The sequence below is a fragment of the Sinohyriopsis cumingii genome, chromosome 2 (assembly GCF_028554795.1).
Source record: "Sinohyriopsis cumingii isolate HCF-2022 chromosome 2, ASM2855479v2, whole genome shotgun sequence".
Lineage (NCBI taxonomy): Eukaryota > Metazoa > Mollusca > Bivalvia > Unionida > Unionidae > Sinohyriopsis > Sinohyriopsis cumingii.
In genome coordinates, this window is record NC_142962.1 from 92664954 (window position 1) to 92689980 (window position 25027).

Below are 25027 nucleotides of genomic sequence, written 5' to 3' on the forward strand. Positions count from 1 at the left end.
GCAAGGCATAAGGATCCAAGGTCAGTCAATCAAAAACAAATATTTGTGTTAACACTATAATAAAGATACTGTTAAAGCACTAGGAATATATTGTGGAAAATGTGCTTTGCACAAAATCTTGAGTACACTGATGGATAAAATTAAATACAACGTTGATATATGATATTCACTGAAACTAAATGTTATTAATACAGACCTTCCAAGTCTTATTACCCTTAAAATACGGATGGCATACAAGCAAAAACTACAGAAAAATGATAGTTGCTGAAAAATCCGGATAATCGATTCATCTGTATTTGACATGGATCCAGGTTTCATGTTAGGATTAGTGAAATAAGTCAGGGAACCAGACTAACTTTACAGCCGCACACTGGATGCTTTAAATTGCACCTATTTGTTCATGCAAAGCATCTGCTTGATCAGACTGTTGATTATAGATTTTTTTAAATGGCATCCAGAAAGTGATGCATGTTTAAGATGAAAAGGAAAATAAGCTTCTCAAAAAAGTGTTAATAATCAACACAGAAGAATAAAAAGAAATATTCAAATTCTTGTGAATAAAAACTGGAAAGGACAGAATTACGTTTATTGGACATCACATGCCAATTTGAGTATGTCTTGCGTGGAAGATATGATTTCCGTCGTCATGTGAAATGGAAACAGATTTTCCAAGAATTACATCAAGTTGAGAGATAACAATAAACCATTGAGTTGCATAGGGTTTAAACTAAAGTTTGTGCATTTGTACTTGTGGTAAATAAAGTCTACATGTACTTTAGAAATGCTTCAGTTGAAAATAATGTTTAACGTTGCTGCGTCAAACTTTTAAGTATGTTTTCCAGCTTTACAATAGCAGTTATTGATATTTTGTTGCACCTTACTGAAAACTGGTCAAACTTAAGGAAAAATATCAACTGCCTTGCTGAGATGGACTTGTCAGGGTTGGCAGGTCTGTTAATAAAGTACAAATAGGAAATACATTTTTGTATGGTACTTTGTGGCATGCAATGAATACTATAAATTTTAAAAATATGCAGTTGAATGAATGTGATAGATTAATTATAGATTTTATATTTTGTTAAGGTGGGTGGGTGAAGGAATCTATTACATTACGAGGAACAATGTAAAAGATAAAACCAGTTGTAAGTGTACCCATTTTTCAAACCAAAAAGTAATTGTACCAAATGAACAGAGTTAGAAAATTAGCAGAGAAAAGATATACCCATGGAGAACTCTATTTACATACTGGTTTGGTTAAACTCTAAGGAATACTCTAACAAATATAGTATCCCAATATATATGGTAAATATGGTATCTGTTTATGAATGGTGTTCTGTGCTGACACTCCCCCACTACCCACACAGTATGCCCTCTGAAGGAGCATAAACGTAGATATCCTAGCCAGCTTTAGCAGTTTAGGAAACTGTTCTTTATAGTTGTGTAGAAGTTTTCATAGCTCAAAGGTTATCTCTTGGATATCTTTGCTCTAAAAGTAAGATTTTTCAATAACAAACTCTACGAATGTTTCACATTCTTGAATCAGTACTTTCCTGACTACCAGTAGTAACCCAATTTCTTGCTACTTGATTTTTTGTTTAATTCTTGGATATACCATTTTATCTATCTTCCAAATATTATTTACACTGTTTTAAAATTGTTGCCCTATAGATCTGTAGTTCTAATCTTATACAGGTATTTTGGAGGACGTACCATATATTTATTACTCCATAGCTATAACAGCACATGGATGTGATGGAACTGACTGTTAATTGGAATTATCCTTTTGCAAAAACTGAGCCAACAGTTTTAAATTTTACACACAGGAGTTTGCACTTCTATTTCAGCTGAAATTAGCTCCAAAAGTGTAATTTTTCCCTATTAATTTTTACACATTTGGTAAATTTTAATATGCAGTCAGGGTGCATCCAACTGACAATAGTCTAATCTTGCAAGTTTGTTGTTCTGTGCCTGCTTATAACTTCAAAAGATAGGACACTGTGATATCTGTGCTGCCTAACAATTTTTCAGCTTGTATATCTGAATTGGGTTGAAAGTTATTTTCTGGAATAGTTTTTCTTAGTTTGATCCAATAAACTGTAGACAGTCTTTAAAAACTGTATAAGGTGTTCTAGCAGAGTTCCTGTGATATATTTACTGAGTGTCAAAATGTCCTCACTATGGGCTTTGTTGCATGCCAGGCTGTAGTCACTTTTGTAAGTTGTTTGTATAAATGACAGATGTTAAATTGACCCTGAAACAGACCCGCCAACTCTTACAATTTTGCCATAAGTCTTAAGAAAATTACCCTTAAAATATGAACTTATGGCATAAAAGCAAAAACGGTCAGAAAAATGATCGTTGCCGAAATATTCAGAAATTGTTCATCCCTGTTTGATTTGGATCCGGGTTTAATATTAGAGGTAGTGAAATTGGTCAGGGAACCAGATTAACTTTACAGCAGCACATCAGATGCTTTAATCTGCATCTATTTGTTCATGCAAAGTGACTGCATGATCAAACTGTTGATCGTATAATTTCTTTTACAAATGGAATCCTGCAAGCGATGCATGTTTAAGACAAAAGAGAAAATAAGCCACTTGAAAAGTGTTAATAATCAACACAGGAAAAATAAAAAGGAATATTCAGATTCTTGTGAATAAAAGCTGGAAGGGACACAATTATGTTTATTGGACACCTTGTGCCAATTTGAGTATGACTTGTTGCGGGAAATATGATTGCCGTCGTAATGTGAAACAGAAAAAGAATTTCCAGGAATTACGTCAGGTTGAGAGACAGCAACAAGCCATTGAGCTGCATAGGGTTTGGAACTTACATTTATGCACTGTACTAGTGATAAATAAAGTCTATGTGTACATTACAAACTTTTCAGTTGAACATAATGTTTATCGTTGCTGCTCGCTCTGAATACCAAAAATTTAATTATGTTTCCAACTTTACAGTAATAGTTTATGATATTTTGTTACACCTTACTGAAAACTGGTCAAACTTACGGGGAAAAAAATCAACTGCCTTACTGTGACAAACTCGTCAGGGTTTGCAAGTCTTCTGAAATCTTTGATTTTTTTTTAATACAGGGAGCAACATCTCATCACCTTGGCCAGAATTTCTCTAAGATGTTTGAGATTGTGTACGAGGACCCTGATACCCAGATGAAACAGTATGTGTACCAGAATTCCTGGGGTATCACAACCAGAACTATTGGGGTGATGTGCATGGTCCATGGTGATAACAAAGGACTGGTGTTGCCACCAAAGGTAGCCAGTGTACAGGTAACTGTAACTGCTTTTTTAACCATTTAGTAAGTTTAGAAAATGCATCGTACATGAAATATATACTATAGTAGACCATGTGCAGATGGAAAAGCACAATTTTTGAACTGCTTAATCATCTTCAAACTTAGCTTACCAAATCAATATAAATATCCCACTTTATTTCATATTTATGTAGAGACCAAATTTTATGTAGAGACCAAAGGCTTACAAACTTCTTTTTGTTAATCAATGATCATTTACGGTATGGTGTTGTATCAGCCATTGCAATTCTTCATAGCACCATCTAGAACTAGATACCAGCAAAAGCCTCCATTTTTACCTGAGAAATGACCGCCATACTCAGATCTTTGAACCACTTTGAAACCTCTCAAACAAAACCCCAAGTTTTATGATCGTTTTGCATTTCTGACTGGAATATTCCATATAATGACTTTAAAAAAAGTCATTTTGCCCATTCATCACTTCATCAATTAGTTGTGTTCATTTGTGTTTGTGTTCATTGTTTCATCTGTTTATTCCTTAATAATTGGACTCTGTTTGACTTGCACTGAGAAAAAACATCAGTATTTGGATGTATTTCAAGGAAAATAATTCAGCCATACTAGAACTAGGTCACTGTGGCCTTGTTTTCACACTCCATACCATAACTAGGTCACTGTGGCCTTGTTTTCACACTTTCATGGCTCATCTGTATGCTCAGCTATTTGTTCATTATACACCTGTATCTTGGACCCTATTTCACACACACTTATGAAAATTGGTAGGTAGTTGCATCTCAAAGAGAATAAATCAACCCGCACAAAAGTAGTTGCCAATGAAACTTGGTATGTGGATGCATCTATAGCCGTTTACTATGATTTCAACAAAGTTTCAGCAGAATATTTAACAAAAGTTAGGCTGTGATTCAAGGTATCACTTTTTTGGGTAGAATCTTTTTTATGCATGCCTGATTTGCTTGTTAGGCTGTTAAGTCCATTTAAGAAACCTCTTATAAATGCTATACTGAATTCAAGCAGCTGGATGATTATGAATATAGGTTTGTCAATAATTGTTGTTAGTTTTATTTTACCAACAAAACTTTTCATATCTGGGTAGCAAATACTTGATTGTATGTATTTAATTACCTCACACTACTATACAAAATCATCGAAGATGTCAGGATTTACAAGGCCATCTATACAATCATTACAATTATCAGTTCTGCATTTAAAATTTACAATTTCAGATTCTTGTCAATTTAAATTTTAACTCAACTGGCCATAGACCAGAAGAGGTTATGGGATGGCGTGTTGTCCATGGTCTGTCATTTGTTGTCCATCTCTTTGCTTGCTACTTCTAAACTTCTTGGAGGATTGCCATGAAACTTCACATATACATTCATCTCATGGTCAAGACAGTCCTTTATGAAAATGGTGTAGATCTGACAACAGCAGTCATCTTGAAAATCTTGTTATTGCTACTCTGGAACAGAAAATTTTATTACCATGAGGTTTTCACCATGAACCTTCTTATGGTGCCTAAATTGTCTTGAATGAAAATCACGTTGATCTCTCCAGTATGACTGTTAAAGTGAGCATCTTGAAAATCTTTTTGTCACTCCTCGTATGTGAAAAGTCGTATCTGCATTGGGTGGCATCGAATGACTTCTTAGTATTTCTGTTTGGTAAATGATGACATTGGTGCCATTCTGACATTCAGTTTGGCCACCATGGCAGCCAACTTGAACATTGCTGCTCCTAAACAAAATGTCATATCGATGTGAGATTTTCATGAAAAGACATCTTATGGTATCTAGTTGGTCCTAAATGAAATAAGCAATCTGACATCCAGTATGACCATCATCTTGAAATTCATGTTATAGTTTTTCCAGAATTTTGCTGGGCATATTGACATTGATTTTTCTCCCAAAGATATTTATGATATCTAGTTCATCCTATCAGCAGATGGTGCCAGTCTTTTATCAAATATGGCTGCCATGATTGTAAGCTTGAACAATTTATTATCACTACTCCTTCTGAATGGATGGTCATATTTGAATAGGATTTTCATCCAGATTCTTCTGATATCTAGTTTGTCCCCATTTGAAACTGGTGCTGGCCTTGCATCAAATATGGCTACTACAGTGACTAATTTGACAAATTATTGCTCTGTTAACAGCACAAGCTTTAAGAAAGCTAAATTTAACTTTAAGGGGCATATCCAGGGTCTATATATAAACTTAAAATCTCTTTGAAATAACCAGACCACTTTTTCATCACACCTATCAAATGCACATCAGTTGCTCTATATTTGGACATTTTATTTCTCATCAGTTAAATCAAGCTTGATATTGGTATCATTTAAATGCTAATAAACATTCTGCAAACTGCTTAATTTCAAATCTTATTTTTATTACACACCCACCATAAGTTGTAGCATATGTTTTGTTGTTTGTTAACAGTTTGGTTTCTGCACAATAACTTTATTGTCCATTTAGTGTAAGGAAGAAGCCTGTTGATTTTGGAGTCAAATGGGCTAAGGTCAGTGTCATTTAGACTGAAAGAAGAAAATTGGTTTGGATGCACAAGTGTGTAACCATCTACATAGAGGACCATTTATCATGGAGTGAGTTTATAATGTGCTGTTTGTGGTACTGTTCATGTCAGTTACATGACAATTCATTTTTCATGGGGAAGTGAATCACACAATGAAATTTAAATTCTCTGCTGATGAAATATTTATCAAAGGAAAAATGAACAACATATTGTACTGTAGGACAAATTGTACAGATTCTGGTCAGTCATTGTGAAATGCACTGGGTGTTATCTTCTTGCTTATGACTCCATAGCTGTATTCATTGGGAGTCAGTCCATCAAATTTGGCAAAATTCCATCTTTGATCAGTGATGCAATTTTTATCTTAAAGAGTTCTCAGAATTACTTGTGTATGTTTACTCCTGTCAGTTATAACATCTGAAACATGCAATATTCACTGAAAACATCTCCCCTGACAAAATCATGAATAATTTTCATTTACTGCATCATATTATTTGCATGTAGTACAAATCCTTCATTGCTTACACCTATGCCAGTTTTAAAACTCTTCTATATAGCAATATTAGTCAAAGTTGAGTATAAGAAAATAATTAATTTGGTGGACAGTATCAGCTAATGCAGTGAGAATTGTATTACATTGAAAGGTATCAGCTAATGTAGTGAGAATTGTATTACATTTCAACTATTTTATGTTTGTCAAATATAAATAACAACATTCTGCTGGCTGTTGTCAGAGGAATAAAAAAAAATAGAATTTAAAGTGAGCTGTAGTTTTGACAATTAGCCTAGCATGTGTCTTCAGTAAAGTAATGGTAATAGCACAGTAAAACTTCCAGCACCACTATCATAAACATGCACACACACACACACACACAAGCACTCATGCATGCACACACAGTTTTTATGCATTCACTTTTAGTTTTAAATTGATAACCTATTTCAGACTGACAGTAACTTGTATAGCTGAGTTAATTTTTATCTAAGTTAGGAGGAATGTTAGTCTAGCATGTCCAACCTTGAAACAACATCACTTCCTTAGTAACCAAGTGGAAAACCTGTTTTTAACATTTTCAGAATAGCTGGACCAATTCAGATTTAGATTTGCTCAGAATTTTCCATAGAATGTAATCTGTATGGCAACTGTTTTTCATAAATGGAGGATCTTTTTGACTTAAGCTCTAGAGCAGCTGAGTCGTACAAGTCTGATTCAACTTTGTTGTCCTGATTCACGTCCTCTCAGATTTCTTGAAACATGGTCAGTTTAAGATCAAGTATGGCTGCTGTTGGTAAATAAGTCACCAATTTTAAATTGCTCATGGGATGTTTGAATAGAGTTTTTACAGTTGACATTTACTGTGTCTGCATGGGTTCGAGTCTCAGATTCGGCCAATGTGGGTATGTGAGAAAGCTTGCCAGTAACTTCTTGTGGGTCGGTGGTTCTTTCGGGGGGTTTTCTCGGGTTCTTCCTCCAACATTAATACTGGCCGCCATGTATAGCCTATCGTGTGCTGAAAAATGGCGTTAAAACCCACTACAACAACAACAACAACAGTTGACATTTAAATTATGCTCACTTGCCATTTAGTATGGCCATTGTAACATTAATAGAGAGAACAAACCTTGAATGACTTTTCAGAAGTGCCTTGTCTATTTAGACCAAATTGGACTGGAAACATCTTTTGACTGGAGTTTTGTAATAGAATGCTAATACACTTTTGAACCATCTCCACACACATCTTGCTAACCATCAATGGGTTGCTGTTCTGTTCTTGACATTTTTCTGGTTCAGTTTGTCGATATTAAAATCTTGGGTACTGGAAAAACCTGAACAACAGCGAGATATGTGGGAAGTTGAAGGGAAAGTTATTTTCTATGGATCTAAGGAGTCTAAACTGTACTGGCATTTTGTAGCACATGATTGAATGACATTCTGGTGCATGTGATATTATTGTATCCTATTCCATTTGTGGCAGGTCATCATTGTGCCATGTGGGATAACATCCAGCTTGGGTGAAGCTGATGAGAAAGCTCTGATGTCTGCCTGTGACAAGCTGAGGGACACACTGTTGGACCATGGTATCCGAGCCAAGGCTGATCTCCGGGATAACTACTCCCCAGGATGGAAGTTCAATCACTGGGAACTTAAGGTATATGTATTGAATTAATGGATCTCTGTAGCTACTGGGTATTACACTCATAGTAAAGGAAGATAGTTAAGTATTGCACATTGGTCAAGATGTCAGGGAAACATTGTGTATACCTTTCTCACCCATGAGCAATCTAGTTATTGAGATTTATTAAATATAAAAGGACACGTGCCATTTGGGGTGGGAGAATGTCCCCTGAGGTTGACCAGGGTGTAACTATGTATTGAATTCTTTGTTGAATTTTAAATTTGGTGAATTGCAAACTGTTCAGTGGTCCTGCTTTTCTAAAACTCTACCTACTGTTCCCTACCTTTTTGTTGGGCTCCCAGCTTGTAACTTCTTTTTTTTTTTCTCAAAGCAGTCATACGATTCCTACCATTTTAAATTTCAGGACATCAATTTATCCATTTATTATGTACTAACCATGATGGAGAGGTTCTTCGCCCTGCAATGTGTCATAATTTTATTATGTACTAACCACGATGGAGAGGTTCTTCGCCCTGCAATGTGTCATACTTTTATTATGTACTAACCATGATGGAGAGGTTCTTCGCCCTGCAATGTGTCATAATTTTATTATGTACTAACCATGATGGAGAGGTTCTTCGCCCTGCAATGTGTCATAATTTTATTATGTACTAACCATGATGGAGAGGTTCTTCGCCCTGCAATGTGTCATAATTTTATTATGTACTAACCATGATGGAGAGGTTCTTCGCCCTGCAATGTGTCATAATTTTATTATGTACTAACCATGATGGAGAGGTTCTTCGCCCTGCAATGTGTCATAATTTTATTATGTACTAACCATGATGGAGAGGTTCTTCGCCCTGCAATGTGTCATAATTTTATTATGTACTAACCATGATGGAGAGGTTCTTCGCCCTGCAATGTGTCATAATTTTATTATGTACTAACCATGATGGAGAGGTTCTTCGCCCTGCAATGTGCCATAATTTTAAGCAGTTTTAGATGAAGATATGATGCTCAGATGTTATGAATTGGCAGCCTGGACAATCTGTTTGTTGTGCTTCATGTGTGATAGAGGCATCATGTGTGATAGAGGCAGCATTTCAACTTTGTGTGCACTGCTGTTTCATTAAAAGGTTTGCTGCTGTGGTGTGGAACCTATTTATTCCTGGGGAAAGGTGTTACCTGGATTAGATGATCAGATATTTGAGTGAAGATCTCCTTGGTTCAACTACAAAAGGCATTATTTCCTACTTTGTATACCCAAACCATGGACAGATTATATTATGTTGTAAGTCCATCTGTCTGTCTAATACTAGATTCATTTCTGTACAGTAACTCAATGTGTTCACCAGGCTTTGTGTGTGGCTTTCATGTGGGGGAAAGGAAAACCCTATCAGTTTCAGGGCCTAAAGCTCTTAGGTCAATGTCACCATTATCCTCTGCAGAGCCGAGCCAACACCATTGGTTCAACAAACATTACCCGAATGACTTGCACTTGAAGTAAGTAAGAAGCATATTGATTTTGGGTTACAAAGGTTAAGGTCACTGTGACTGAATGAATTAAAATGGTTTCATACAAAAATGTTAGTTCTATACTGCAGACCTTGACCCAGTTTTCTGAATGGCTTGCACTTAGGACAAGTAACAGGCTTTTGATTTTGGGATCCAAGGTTCAAAGTCAGGATTAAAGTAGAAAAATAATTTTTGCTCAGAAAATTCAGTTATTTACATAGTGGACTAATAAAACCTTATGCTGACATGTATTTTTTTCTTGTTACTCTTATTTCCTACTTTTATTAAATAAAGCCTGTTTGTTTCCATGCTTCATCACAAAAGGGTGCTTGAATGCCTGTTTTTGATGGAGTTGAGCAACTCATTTAGAATATATACATCTAAATACATTATTATAAATTTATCCCATTGACTTATATTTCATTCTTAAACTCGTGGGTTAATTTTGTACCTTGCAATTACTGGTTATGCACTATTAACTATTCATGACTGCATTATTTTGATTGGGAAAATGTAGATCTGTTTGAAAGATACATCAATTTTAGCATGTCTGGTGGTCATAAGGCTCAGTGTGCTTATGGTCCTGTATCTGTCATTCATTGTCCATCATCCATCATGCATCTGTCAACAGTTGCTTATTACTACTCTGGAATCCATATTTCTGACCTGATTTAAATCAAAATTTGAATTACAATTTGTATCATCCAAATCATGGAGGAGTTCAGTAATGAGAGAGATCCTTGCATATTAATGGGGTAATCTTGCATCTGATTGTTGAAACTTATTCTGTGAGGGTCATATTTCTGATCCAACTTTTATCAGACTTGGAATATTTGCTTATGTTTGATAATGAGCGAGATCCTTGCTTATTGATGCGGTGATCATGCATCTGATTGGCAGAGCTTGCTGTCATTCTGGTGACCACATTTATTATCAGTTTTGATCAAATTCAAAGTTCTTGCTTATATCATTAGGGTTTGAGGTGAGTTGGATAATGAGTGAGATCCATGCATCTTAATGAAATATTCTTCCATCAAATTGGCTGACATTGCTACCACTGCTGAGGGCAAAACAGAATTTGCATATTCCACAATGAAAACATTTTTTTTAAAACTTCAGAAATTAGTTTTACAATACATGGTTCATAAATTGTAATAGAATAAGTTAAATAAATTAGCAAAATAACACACACTGGGGATTAAATTGAGTAATCTGTAATGTAAAACTGAAGAAATATATATAAAAAATATATAAACTTGACGTGTTCTTATATGTCAGGTAGGCAGGGTATTTGTGTTTCTGATGCACATGAGTAACTTTAATAATATTGCCCATTAAAAGTTAGAAATTAGTAACTTCAAATCTTATCGCTTATATTAAAATGTCTTGAGTGTAAGTGTGTTACTTGGATTTTTAATGTAGCTTTAACAATTTTTCAGTCATATCGCTACATTGTCTGCAGTGTGGCATTTTATAGTGATGTCTAGCACTGGAGCATCATGCTGCAGACATCTAGCATTATGTCCCACCCAGCCACATTATCGTGACACCAGGCCAATCAGTCCTAACACTAACCTCTTAATGCTGAGTCATACCAAAGACTAATAAAAATGATACTAGCAGCTGCCTCACTTGTCACTTAGCATTAAGATATTAGTGTTGAGACTAGTTGGCCTAGTGTCAGGATGATGTGACACAGTGGGACATGATGCTACATGTCTGTGGCATGATGCCCTAGTGTTGGACATAACTATTAAATACCACACTGCAGACATCATAGCAATATGATAAAATTGTTGAAGCTATGTTAAAAATATTTTTTTAAAGCACTATCTTGCACATTCCTATAACTTACAGCAAGTTATATAAGACAAATGTAAATTATATTTTATTTATTATATACAGTGTATATCTATCAGAATACATCATGTTCTAATACTGACAAAGTCCTTTTTTGTTCCCAATGGAATAAAACTGAGTCATTCAACTACTATTCATAATGGAAATTTTTATAATTTTTATTCGAACCAACCAATCCAAATTTTTTAGCATGAAATGGGAAGCAGATATAATTTTTCAGATAAAATAATCAGTGTTGCCATTAAGTGCCACAAACTTTTGTTTCCACAGCAGTTTGTTTCATTTACTTTCTCAGAGACTCTTTATGCTCAGTATTGATATTCATGAAATTTCTCAAGACTCTTAACTGCATTAAGGTTCTTAATGGTTTAATGGATTCAAATGCAAAAGTCAGGTTAGTCAAGGCTTTTTTTTAATTTACTTTGTAAAAATTTGTGTTTATGGTGGTTGCTGAAGAATACTAAATCCTGTGAGGAGGCAAGTTGTGCGGACAACGTTTACAGTAAAAAATGTTCACAAATTGTTATGCATGAATAATCCAACTATTATAGGGAGTTCCAATCCGAGTTGAACTTGGTCCACGGGACCTGAAACAGAATCAAGTGGTTGCAGTGAGACGAGATACAGGTGAGAAGCTGACACTGAAAAAAGATAACATCGCCAAGCAGCTATCAGACCTCTTGGATGACATACATGCCTGCCTGTATAACAAGTATGAAATATTACCTCTGTCTTTCAAGTTTCCTTACATAAATTGATACTTACATAAGTGTAATATTAATGCAGTTTAACTTTAATAGGGGCTAGCACAATGGGTTTAAGTGAAATTTAAATAAATTGCGGCTTAATTGACAGAAATCTCCAGTGCTGGATGATAATAACAAGATAGGGATTATATGTATTGTTTTAATTGTAGGGAACAGATGGAGCCCTAGTCCAAGGGCAAGGATTCCTATACACCTGAGCAACTGTATTTGTTTGAAATGACATATATGATGGAAATTCTTACATTCAGACATATAGTATGCTAATTTCTTCTCTGGCAGATATGGTGTGGACCTGGAAGCCTAGCTGCCACTTTGCTTTCATACCCTTGTGACACCTAAATTACTTGGCTGCAACACCTTTACTCTATTATACCCCTGACTCTGTGGATGTGGGGGCATATAGAAACCCTTGTATCCATCCTTCCCTTGCGCAATCTTGAGAACACAATTAGTATCACATTTTATAGCTCATCTCACTATGTGGCCTACATCCATCTTGCATTGACTATTCAAAGTTGCTATATACAACTTCTGAAAATCCTCAACAGAATTTGATCACATACTATACAGTATTATGTGATTCCTGCTTATTCCCACTGCACAATTTATTTAATCTCTTTTTCTCATGTTAAATAGTTTTTGGGAATAACTAAAACCTTTATGTATACTACGATTTTAATTTGGGGCTGAACCGATTCGGCCCTGATCCCATCTGTAGGCGTGATGAGGCTGTACCCTACTTCTAAGCTCTGCAGCATCAAGGTCATTTAAGATACACCAAAGTGGGTGGTATTAAATTAAAGCAGACAGATATAGCTCTAAAATGATACCAAATAATCTGGAATTTCTAGTTGCACTACAAAATACAGAGGGAAAAACCTCATTTTTTGGACCTGGTTTTTTTTTTCCACCCGAAATTTGCTCGAGGTCAGAATGCGATTTTGTGTCAGGATTTTAGACCTTTTCGCCTCAGATCTAAGGCATGCCAGTCTTAACTGCACACAGACAGGTGATTCTTTGCAAAAACTAGGATAAGGTGGGCATTTGGAATAAATTGTGGTCTACATACGAAAATGATGATTCCATTAAGCAAAAAAAAAAAAAAAACAACTCCAACTTTTACCCTTCTGCTCATGCGCAAGCAAAATAACCAGTGAAAAAGGATGTTTCTAATACAGCTAGGCTTTAGTCTCATGGAAAGTCTGTTGAAAGCCGATGTATTCAGAAATAGCCCCCCCCCCCCCAATGTCTTTCCTACGCACATTTCTGGCAAAAACGACAAAAACCTCTGGGGCCGAATGAGTTAAAAATATCTATAAAAAATATTTTGTGATAAAATACTGCAATCTAACCTGGCTGCTTACTTAATTAATATTGTCAAAAAAAGAAATGTTTGTTATTGTAATTTTTGGTAGGCCTGTATGATATAAAAAAGGAAAGGTAAATTCTTAAGTTAAAAGCATAGTTAAATTTAAGGAAACAAATTATTCCCATAGCTATACAAAGTGACTATAGTTGAAAGAATAATACATAAAAGTACTCCAGTTAAATTGTAACATGACTGACAGTTTCCCTTTGATCTACTGGTACACTTAGTCACAAAGTACTCAAGTCATACCACTGTTTCCTGAAGTTGATTAGTGTAGATTTTGTACTCGTGTCCATTTGGCTGTGAGCAAGAAAAACTATATAAATGATTGTACCAAGAAATATTTGGCATTGATGTCATTTTTGGACCTATCTTTGGTAATTTTGCCATTGTCCAGTTGCTGGATTTTGAATGTGATATACATTTTATATTTTTTCTTCTTTTTAAAACTTGAGCATGTGTCCATGTGCAGGTGTGTGTATGCACAGAATGAAAGTTCATCAGAACTGCGTGACAAAGTTGACTGTAGCTGCTCCATTTTCTCAACTTCAGTTATGCATTAGTATATTGATTCCCAGCCTTAACTCTGTTATTCAAGGCTTGGGTCTGTGTTCATATGCTCATAGAACAAATGCTAATATAGTACAAAATTCAATACCATTTGACGATGTTTTATTTCAAGCACACGGGTTTGGGAGCATCAACTATATACCTCAATGGTGTATATCTGGCTGTTCATATTGGATCATTCTTATTTTCCAAGTCATTTAATATGAAGTTACGAAAATTGAGGAAATGTATAAATATGGCACAAATTTCACCAAATACAAACTCTAATGTTTCCTGATTAAATTCACCACAGATATTTCGGAAGCTTTATTATAGCAGTATGCATTTTTAATGTCGCTAACAAAACTATGGAGTGGGGAGGGATCACCAAAAATGCATTTGTATTTTCTTGCATTTTACTGTGGAAATTAGTAAATCCATCTCTATCTTTCTCTCTTTATATCTATATATTTTTTATATATATATATATATATATATATATATATATACACACACACTCACACACAGAGTGTTGTCTGTGTACTTGCATCTGACTTTATTACTGCTTTAGAGCCAAGAAGGAACTGGATGAGCACATGTGTGTGTGTGACACCTGGGAGGACTTGTGTAGCAGCTTAGATGAGAAGAAGATCATCATGGCCCCATTCTGTGGTGATATCCCCTGTGAGGAGAGAATCAAGAAGGATAGTGCAAGGTCAGTCTACACAGCTAAAAAATAGTATTGTAACATTTAGAAAATATGGTTTTACTTTTATTGCTAGCACAATTACAACATACGTTTTCCCCTGCTGAGAATAAAACAGGTTATGATAATGTGATCTTGTTCTTTTGTTCCATCTAGTTCATTAGCATTGTTATGCATATGTAATGGGTAGGACTAGGCTTGCTGGTTCAAATAGCTTAAGTGGTAGAGCACCTATGTAGAATTCGGGCACTCATGAGTTCCAGATCCAGTCTGGCCATGGATTTTTTACAAGTGTCAGTTGGTGTGAACAGGCATATATAGCTGCACCCCCAACATGTCTTAGGAGGGTGCAGTAAATTTTTAGTTGGATATTCAGACACATGAATATGTCTCAGAAAGGCAAGCAGAAATTGTAATGGATAGCACTGGACATATTTGTCCAGATAGTTCAGTTGGAGCTGGTTCATAAGGTTTTTGAAAGTCTTTGACAGTTTAGGAAAAATGAGGTAGCATTTTCAAGGCCTTGAAACTTTGGGAAAATTGAGCAGATTACCCTGAGGTCTTTAAAAATTTAAATAAACCCAAACATTTTAGTAGTGCTGATGCCTGTTAAGAGAACAATTTATTTTGTATTAAATCTGATGCATAAGTTAACATATTTTTGAAATAACAATGAATGTTAACCTATCTTCTAATACATTATAAAGCAATTTTTGAATTTCATCATTAAACAATATTGTAGTATTTTGCATTCATTGTTTTCTTATATAACATAACTTGTATACAAAATGTTAGTGAAAATAGGTATTGGAAATCTGTGTTTGTAGTCTTTGAAAGTTTGAGAAAATTCTTTGAATTTATCATTGAGAATTCTATATGAACCTTGTGGAGGGATTTTGAGACTCAAAAATTGATTTTTGAAGTCAGAAGGAGGAAATTTATTACACATGATCCAAACAAAACACCACCCTGCATTAGAGTAGATGCAGAAATAGCATTTTTAATGGTAAGAAAAGTTTAAGAAGGTCATCAGGAATGATTAAACAACTTTACCACCCAGTCTCTAACAAGTGCAGAGATAAACATCAATGACACTTGCATCACCTTCATAGCCTCCAGTGAACTACTGAGAGCATTAAAGTCAGCATTTACAACTTAATACTGTATTCCACAGACTATTGGATTTTAAAAACAGAAGCTTTGTGTATTTTTGTATTCAGTGTGTGCGTTATGAGTTAAATGACATTTTTTAGTACAAGATAAGTTATACACTGTGGCGAGTATATTTGGTGGAAGAAGAGCCTGGGAAAAAACCCACAGGAAGTTACTAGCAAGCTTTCACAACTTAATACTGTATTCCACAGACTATTGGATTTTAAAAACAGAAGCTTTGTGTATTTTTGTATTCAGTGTGTGTGTTATGCGTTAAATGACATTTTTTAGTACAAGATAAGTTATACACTGTGGCAAGTATATTTGGTGGAAGGAGAGCCTGGGAAAAAACCCACAGGAAGTTACTAGCAAGCTTTCTCACATACCCACGTTGGCCAAGCCTAAGACTCGAACCCAAGCATACATAGGTGAGATGTCTTATCTGTGAACACGAGTGCCTTAGACCATATGGCCACCCTAGACCCTGAATGGTCTAAAGCGCTGTCCATCACGGATCACTGCCATCTTACCTCTGTCTGCGTGGGTTCGAGTCTCGGGCTCGGCCAATGTGGATATGTGAGAAGGCTTGCTGGTAGCTTCTCGTGGTTCTTTCCGGGTTTTTCCTCTACCATTAATACTGGCTGCCATTTATAGCCTATCTTGTACTGAAAAATGGCAACAACAACAACGCCCAAGACTCTTCAGTGTGTATATGTTGATGATGATGGTATATAACAGTGCAAAGTATGCAGGTTATATTTTGTTCGTATGTACATTAAATGCTTGAAGAAAAGATTTTATTTTTGTTAATATGAACTCTGTAGGATTAAATAAGTGGATTACTGAATTTTAGCTGTATACTGTTGATTATTTAGGTCATGAACACTGATTCTTTGATTCTTTCTCTCCCTTCCTCCCTTTGTGATATATATAATCAACATAGGTATTTTTGGAGGAGATGTAAGGGTAGCATACATAAAGGTGGGGCTATATTTAATTAACTAAGCAAAATTGCTCACTATTCCTCTAGTTTGCTTACCTAAAATATAACGGTAAAGCCTACTTCCTTGCTTATAGCATGAGTCACTTTAAATTAAGTGTTTCATATTTTAGTACGGTATGTCTGCTTGTCCTCAAAAATGTACAATTTTTAAACAGTACTTTTTTTATTTTGATAACTGACTAGGAGAGCTAGTGGGTATGTTTTGTTATATGTCATCTTTCCATCAATTAGCATAAGTTCTTTATTGCTGCTAATCCTAAAGTACCTGGAGAAATTGCCACAAAACTTTACCTTGGTGGTCATCTTGAAAATGCTCAGTGCTCCTAACAAATGGATGTAGATATCGACATGGGGTTTTCCCAGAAGCCTTCTTAATATACCTAGTTCCCCCTGAATAACAATGGTGCCAATCATACAACCAAATGTGGCTGCCACTGTCTTGAAAATGTTGTCACTACTCCCCCTGAATTGATGGTCATATTGACATGAGGTTTTCACCAAAAGACTTGTAATGATGTTTGCTTGTTCCTGAGTGAAAATAATAACCAATTTGTCCACAGAGAAGCTGGTTGAAACTATTGTTATCTCTGAAGAATATCATCATTGTATTTTCAACAATTGCTGCACAAATTATGTTTTATCTTACGAGTAACCATTACCTCATCTTTGGATAATGAAGGCTTCACTGGTTCATTAACAATACTACTATCATCATCGGTCATAAACATGGTCCAAAAGATCATTTCGTTTGTTTTGGATCTATTTTTATATTTTTGCCTTGGATGCCATTTTCAATCGAAAGCTGGCAGATCTTGGAACAACGCAAGGCATATAACTAAGCAAATGGAAATTGTTGCTTCATTGCATGACAAAGGTACGCATAAAATAACAGTTTCACACTCAGTTGTAACCCTATGTATTATGATTACATTAGCTTAGAAACTGATGTGCGCACGTTTTCTCTCTTTGGGAGAGTTGTAATCTAGCCAGTAAAGTAGTTAAACCAAACCTTAATTAATCAGCAAAACATAATATTGAGGTGTATCAATTTACTTACTTAATGCATTACACATGGGTAGATAAAACACTGGGTATGTGTCTTTTCCATGTACACAGAGGCAGTTGACCAGGTCTGGTATGGGTTGATACGTAACCCACAACTATTGGATTACAAGTCTGATGCTCAACCTACTGAGCTACCACAGCTCTCTTTTAAACTACAGAGTGGCATATAATACAGACCTGCCAACCGTTATGATTTGGCCTTAAGTCTTACGAAAATCACCCTTAAAATATGGACTTTGAGCATACACGCAGAAACTACAGAAAAATAATCGTTGCCGAAAAATCTGGATAATTGGTTCGTCCGTGTTTGAGTTAGATCCAGGTTTCAGGTTAGAATTAGTGAAATTAGTCCGGGAACCAGACTTACTTTACAGCTGCACCCCAAATGCTTTAAACTGCACCTATTTGTTCATGCGAAGTGTCAGCATGATCAAACTGTTGATCATATAATTTTTAAAAAAATGGTGTCCAGCAAGCAATGCATGGGTTAAGACGAAAGGGAAAATAAGCCTCTTGAAAAGTGTTAATAATCAACACAGAAAATAAAAAGGAGTTTTCAGGGTCTTGTGAATAAAAGCTGGAAAGGACACAATTAGGTTTATAGGACATCACATGCCAGTTTGAGCATGTCTCATAGTGGGAGATATGACTGCCGTTGTCATGTGAAATGGAAAAAGAATTTCCATGAATTAACATCAAGATAGTAACAAGCCATTGAGTTGTATGGGGTTCGGAACTAAAGTTTGTGCAACTGTACTAGTGGTAAATAAAGTCTACACATACTTTACAAACTTTTCATTTGAACATAATTTTCATCGTTGCTGTGACAAACTTTTAATTATGTTTTCCAGCTTTACAATAGCAGTTATTGATATTTTGTTACACCTTATTGAAAACTGGTCAGTCTTATGGAAAAAAAATCACCTGCCTTACTGAGATGGACTCATTAGGGTTGGCAGGTCTGATAATGCTGCATTTGCAAAGTTTAATAAATCATTAGAAACCACTGATGCATGGAAAGATGGTACTAAAGTTTATGCAGCAACAAACCTGGAACTGCAAATGATAATTATTATATTTTAAAATATAGTTTATCAATGTTTTCATATTTGTTGCAACTTTCAGTACCTTCTTTGAATGCTTTTATAATAAATTTCACCAGTATCTGACCACCATACTAATTTTCAGGAATAAGGTCAGACAAAAGCCATCAGAACTACAGTAAGTTTCTTACCACTTTATTTTACAGAGATGTGGTGGTAGAAGAAGGTGCCCCAGCCATGGGAGCCAAGGGATTGTGTATTCCTTTCCAGCAACCCCGGGAGCTAAAGGCTGACAGCAGGTGTGTTCACCCAGATTGTAACAAAAAGCCACAGTTCTATACACTATTTGGAAGGAGCTACTAGAAGCTACACCTAACTTGTATTTATCTAGAACAACAGTAGATTTCAGTGGAACACAGCCTGATTCATATTGTGATAAACCATCACCTTAAAAAAAGTGTGAACACTCTACAAATGTTTTAGCCACTTAGTGATGGCATCTTTGGATTTGAAAATGTTTTCCTTGCATTTTCTGTCAATCATGTTTTTTTAGAAAACTATACAGACCTTTACAGATCTCCTGCTTATTTATATCTAAACCAGAAGAAGAAGAAAAATATTTTCATGAAGTAGTTGATTAGAGAAGTTACATTTAATGGCCATTGTAAAGCAAACATGCAGTACAGAATTTGGTATTCTTCAACTCCACCTTTGCTTTTAATTGGACTTCAAACAATATTACATGCTGGGTAATGCACCATTTAATTATGCTCCAGCTGCAGTCTTTATCTCACTCCTGATCATTTTAGCATGATAGCACAAAAACTATCAAACTGTTGAACTTTGTTATGAAATTGTTGGATAAGCTTGTTACATTTTCAGGAATAATATTTTTTTTCTTAATTTTATAACATGTTGGACTATTTTTTATGTTTTGTGCAAAAACTGTGTTAGCACATTTAGGCTAAAACCACTCAAATTAAACAAGTTAAATTTTGTTGGAATATTTGTAATCAAGTGGAGAAGACCTGAGTAGAATTTTTATTTTTCAGTTTTTGTTTTACACAATTTTAAACTTCTGGACTTTGATGTCAACCATGTTAGCACAATTTAGCAGAAACCACAACAGGTAGATAATGAGATTTTATATGCTTGTTTGTATGTATGAATATATGATCTGATTAGATTTTTGTGCCTTTTGCCTAAAAGAGTTCTATTGCATCTTGATGATCTTATATCCAATAAAACTACCACAATTGCCATCTTGAAAAATCTTGTCATTACTCCTCCTAGATTGAAAGTTGTATTGATATGGGGTTTTCACCAGTAGACTAATTATTATATCTAGTTGGTGCTGTGCGGAAAGGGTGTCAATCTGATTGGCAAATATGGGCGGCACAAAGAATGTCTTGAAAAATCTTGTCATTAAATTTCCCAAGATGATGGTCATATTGGTTTTCACCAAAGACTAACAGTGGTGTATAGTTTGGTGCTAATAATGGCTGTCATAGTGGATAATAAAAAAATGTTATAACTCAAGAATATCAGAGATGGTTACATTATTAAGCAATTGGGGAAACAATGGTCTTTTATTGAATTCCATGAAATTCTTTTCCAACAATAGAGCATACCTTCCATCTAGGTTGGAGGCACTCATATTTTATAAACACAAACCTATTTCAATATATTTACCTTCTAGTCTTTAACTGGCATATTTTATTCATCTGAAGGATGTTTGAGAAAGATTTTAAGTTATATAAATTAGTATAAAATGAGGAGAAACTACTCCCATAGCACTGCAACCTTTGAATGATTCATGGGCCTCTGCTGCAAGATTTACAATTTCTTTTGTTGAACCAATTATTTTGCACTGGTGTTTTAATTATGTAATAATTGTAGTCTGTTATGTGCAGGAGAACATTTTAAAATTCAGAAAAATAAAGGTGAATTCAGATACTATTCTTTGTTATTCATTTGTAATGAAATAAAGTGAAACCTCTCAAGAAGGAAACCTCTGTGATCCAAAATCTTCTATTCAATGAAAAATATTTTCTTCTTTTATTTCAATAAAGTTAATTCCATAATACAAAATCCCTCACTGAATACCAAACGTTTTTTTGGTTTCAAATGTCATTTTTAGACTAAAATTAAGCCCATGAGATCAAAGCATACCGAGAGTGTCTAACCAGCTAATGATCCATCAAAGACCACAGTCATGGCAACACTGATGAGATCAAAGCTTTCTGAGGGTGTCTAGCCAGCTATTGATCCATAAAAGGCCCAAGTCATGGCAACACCGATGAGATCAAAGCTTACTGAGGGTGTCTAACCAGCTAATGATCCATAAAAGGCCACAGTCATGGCAACACTGATGAGATCAAAGCTTTCTGAGGGTGTCTAGCCAGCTATTGATCCATGAAAGGCCCAAGTCATGGCAACACCGATGAGATCAAAGCTTATTGAGGGTGTCTAGCAAGCTATTGATCTATAAAAGGCCTAAGTCAAGGCAACACCGATGAGATCAAAGCTTACTGAGGGTGTCTCGCCACTAATGATCCATAAAAGGCCAAAGTCAAGGCAAAGCTGATGAGATCAAAGCGTACTGGGATTGTTTAGCCAGCCAGTGATTCAGGGCCCCGGGTGGTCAAAAGTGCTTTCTGTTACGGATCACTGCCATCTCACCTCTGTCTGCGTGGGTTTGAGTCTCGGATTTGGCCAATGTGGGTATGTGAGAAAGCTTGCCAGTTGCTTTTCGTGGGTAGGTGGTTCTTTCTGGGATTCTCCCTCCACCTAATACTGGCCGCCATGTATAGCCTATCATGTGCTGAAAAATGACATTAAACCCTACTGCAACAACAACCAGCCAGTGATTCATAAAAGGCCAAAAGCAAGGCAAAACAAAGCATAAACAAAAACATGATGTGGAGCAGATTATAGCCAGCAAAACTAAATTGCTGATCAGTATTTACACATAGTTGAAAAGCAAGCTTTTTATCAATGTTTCTTATTTATCACTGGTAAGTATTCCCTTTCTGAGACACTCAAGACCCCAGTCTGAACTAAATGTTGCCTTCAGAATTGAAAAGGATTTGATTCCAGTCTGATTCCAAGGCCACAGTCAACATATGGAATATCTTCTCCTTTTGCCTTGGACTATCATGCAGATATATGGGTGCCAGAGTGATTAACAAATTTCACCATCATTGCCGTTTATAACCATATTTTAGTCAGACATACTTTTTTGTGTTGTTTGAGTAGTCTTTTTTTTTCTTCCCATGCCTTGCATTAGTTTGTGTTTTATCTTGCTTGTTGATGAAGTTGAAGTGATTGAGCTTTGCTCAGCAAAGTGGTTCTTCAGATAATTGTTTTCCCTTCCTAGTACCAGTGTCGGGATAAGTATCACCTTTTTTTCTGTTCTCATGTATATCGTGTTTGTCAGTTTTTCTCATTTGGCTCATTAATGTCAAATAATGGGGATAAGTGGAGCACAAGAAGGCACACTCAATCCATATGTCAATCATATACTAAATGTATATTCATGGACAGAAATTTTTTTGTTACCAGTGGATAGGTGAAGTGGTGGACTTGACAGAAAGTCACAGGACTTGCCGTGGGAGGGGTCTGTAGTGATAGCCATGGTTTGGAGATTGTCAAAAGTTCTTAGATCCCTGAGATGAGGAAGCTTCGTTCTATTAAGGGCAGAAAAGTACCTTAGAGCGAGTCATGCCTTCCTTGGCATGGATGAAAAGTGCCCTCTCAAGGGAGTTAAAATGTCAATACCAGGTCTGCCATATGCCCCAATTTATCGTGGAACGACTTGGATTTGCATGGCAAAAAAACATTAAAACATTTTAAAAGCCACCCCCCAGAAAAACCCCATATTTTTGTACATTCCATGTTTGGTGAGTAATTTGCAATCAAATTCTGTTTTTCAGTCAAATCCAGTAGTTAGATGTTCTACATTTCTGGTATCAACAGTTGCCATTGTGACGTTGATTTGCAAAGTGTTTGATCTGCTTTGTTTTCAGTATATTATAATGGATACATTTTTTAATAAAACAAGTAATTTGGACAATGAATTTTTGCCTAAGAAAAAGTTTAATTGTTGTGTCTACTACAGAAAGGAACACACTGATGAATTTCTGTTCATTATTCCATTTTGAAATGAAATCCTGTCCTGGATTCAGTTTTCATTTAGTTGGCAGGTCTGTAATACTGATAAGAGTCCGTTGTGCCTTCTCAAAGATGAGGAATAACTTTGTTTACACTCCTATAGATGTGATGAGGACTCTGGATCACCAGACAATTGCATCTGAGAGAAGAACTCTGAGATCTTCACATAATCAGTCTTTGACAGGTCACCAGTTGCCACTCTTTGAGCAACTGGGTTTTAATTGTCTGTATATGAACAAGGATAACTCTACCTTGGTTTCAAGATATGGCAGACTGTTAAACTGCCCTTTTCTCTAAAGTCTTGTCCAACTAAATGGAAGCAAGCCATCACTATCCTACAAGTATATCAAGAAGGGATTATTGTTCCCATCTGCTAAGGATAAAATATAATAGACATGATATTGTTTCCCCCATTCCATCCCTATTTTAACATCTGTCAATAGAGACAGACCAGGCAGGACAATCATGTCTTGCTTTGAAAGTGAGTTCAGGATGATGATGCCCTTTTATTCTGGTGGACTCCACCAAGTGTCAAGAAGAACCAGTTACAGTAGGCCCTTCCATTCCATTTGGTCCATTGTTCTTTTCCACCTTAAGGGTCAGGAGATAGAAGAGGAAAATTTTCAAGACCTGTGCCTGAAGCCTTCATGTACTGGAGACACCAAGATTTTTTTCCAGTTTGGAGAGGTTTTCTGGGACCCACTCTTGTTCAAATATTCTGCTGAACATGCACTCAGTAATGGTTTAGGAGCTAGTACAGACAGATGGGGTGGTCTATCCCCTCTTCTATACTTTAAGAACTGGTTTCCACCTCCATTTGTCAGGTTTATTCTCCAGCATGGCCCCCATAAGCCCTTTCCCTGCCTCTTGAAATCAAGTGCTTCCCAAGTGGGGATGTTGGCTGGGACCTAGTTAATTCTTCCAGTGAAATTCTTGGAAACCTTGGAGCTTAAAGCTCAAACCCTGTTGACAATAGTCTTTCCTGTCAATCTCTTTACAGTTGCCTACTTGAGTCACTTTGAAGGAGGAATTGTTGTGTCCATCAGCTCTTCAGTGCTTGATTTGAGGCTGTGACAAAAACAAAGGAATGCTCTGTTAATGTCTGGCCTGGCAGAGATATCCAAGGTCTTGCTGGACAACTTCAAGAACCTGTTGATGGCTGCACCACTTGATAGATGCACTTAAAAGGTCTCACCCCTATTGATGGTGTCAGATGATTTGAGGAACCAGTAAGACCATTCCCTAGTCATGGCTCAGGACCCATCAAAACGTGCCCATCCTGCTCAACAGATTGGCTTTCCCCCAATATTTTAAACCTGGTCAACTTCAACCCCAGTTGAAAACTCCCTCCTGCCCATCCATTGCCAAATGAGGTGGTTCTAGAGGCCAAGGGTGAAAGTCTGAAGATTTCTCCCTCTTCCCTAAGAAGGGAGGCAATTGACCCTAAGGAGCAGCATTCTGCCTGAATTGTTTTCCTTTTTCCAGCATTCCCATAGATACATGGTTGCCCTTTTTCAGAGGCTTGGTCAGGCATCATGGACAATGTGGGTGTCCTTTGCACTTTAAAGGACAGCTTTATTTCCAGGAACCTCCTCTAACGAACCCAATTTCCTACAACCATTCAAAACTTGTTCATCTAAAAAAAAGGTGCACACCCTTCTGTTGAATGGTGCAGTTGAGAATGTGGCAAATGGCCAAAGCCTGATTTTCTATTTTTAAATCTTTCTGTTGAAACAAATTCCTTGAGTAAAACTTTAAAATTGAGACTACTGCCTCAGTCAGGAGAACACAAGAACACTGAGCTCAGCTGGGTGGTCTCCACACATCTGCTGGATGCTTATCTTCCCATCCTCATCTTCTCATCTCTTGGTGAAAATCCCT

At 36.1% G+C, this 25027-nt stretch overlaps 1 protein-coding gene across 3 annotated transcripts in view; it reads left to right on the forward strand.

Annotated features, from left to right (window-relative positions):
• The window catches only part of LOC149805371 (bifunctional glutamate/proline--tRNA ligase-like), a 128938-nt gene extending 108011 nt beyond the window's left edge, over window positions 1-20927 (forward strand). For all 3 annotated transcript variants that reach the window (XM_089949767.1, XM_089949769.1, XM_089949768.1), the window contains 5 exons: window positions 3096-3290; window positions 7801-7974; window positions 11871-12031; window positions 14576-14719; window positions 19180-20927. In XM_089949767.1, the coding sequence (XP_089805893.1) occupies window positions 3096-3290; window positions 7801-7974; window positions 11871-12031; window positions 14576-14719; window positions 19180-19336 (831 nt within the window). In that variant the 3' untranslated portion in view covers window positions 19337-20927. The remainder of the gene's footprint in view (window positions 1-3095; window positions 3291-7800; window positions 7975-11870; window positions 12032-14575; window positions 14720-19179) is intronic.
• The last annotated feature ends 4100 nt before the right edge of the window (window positions 20928-25027 follow it).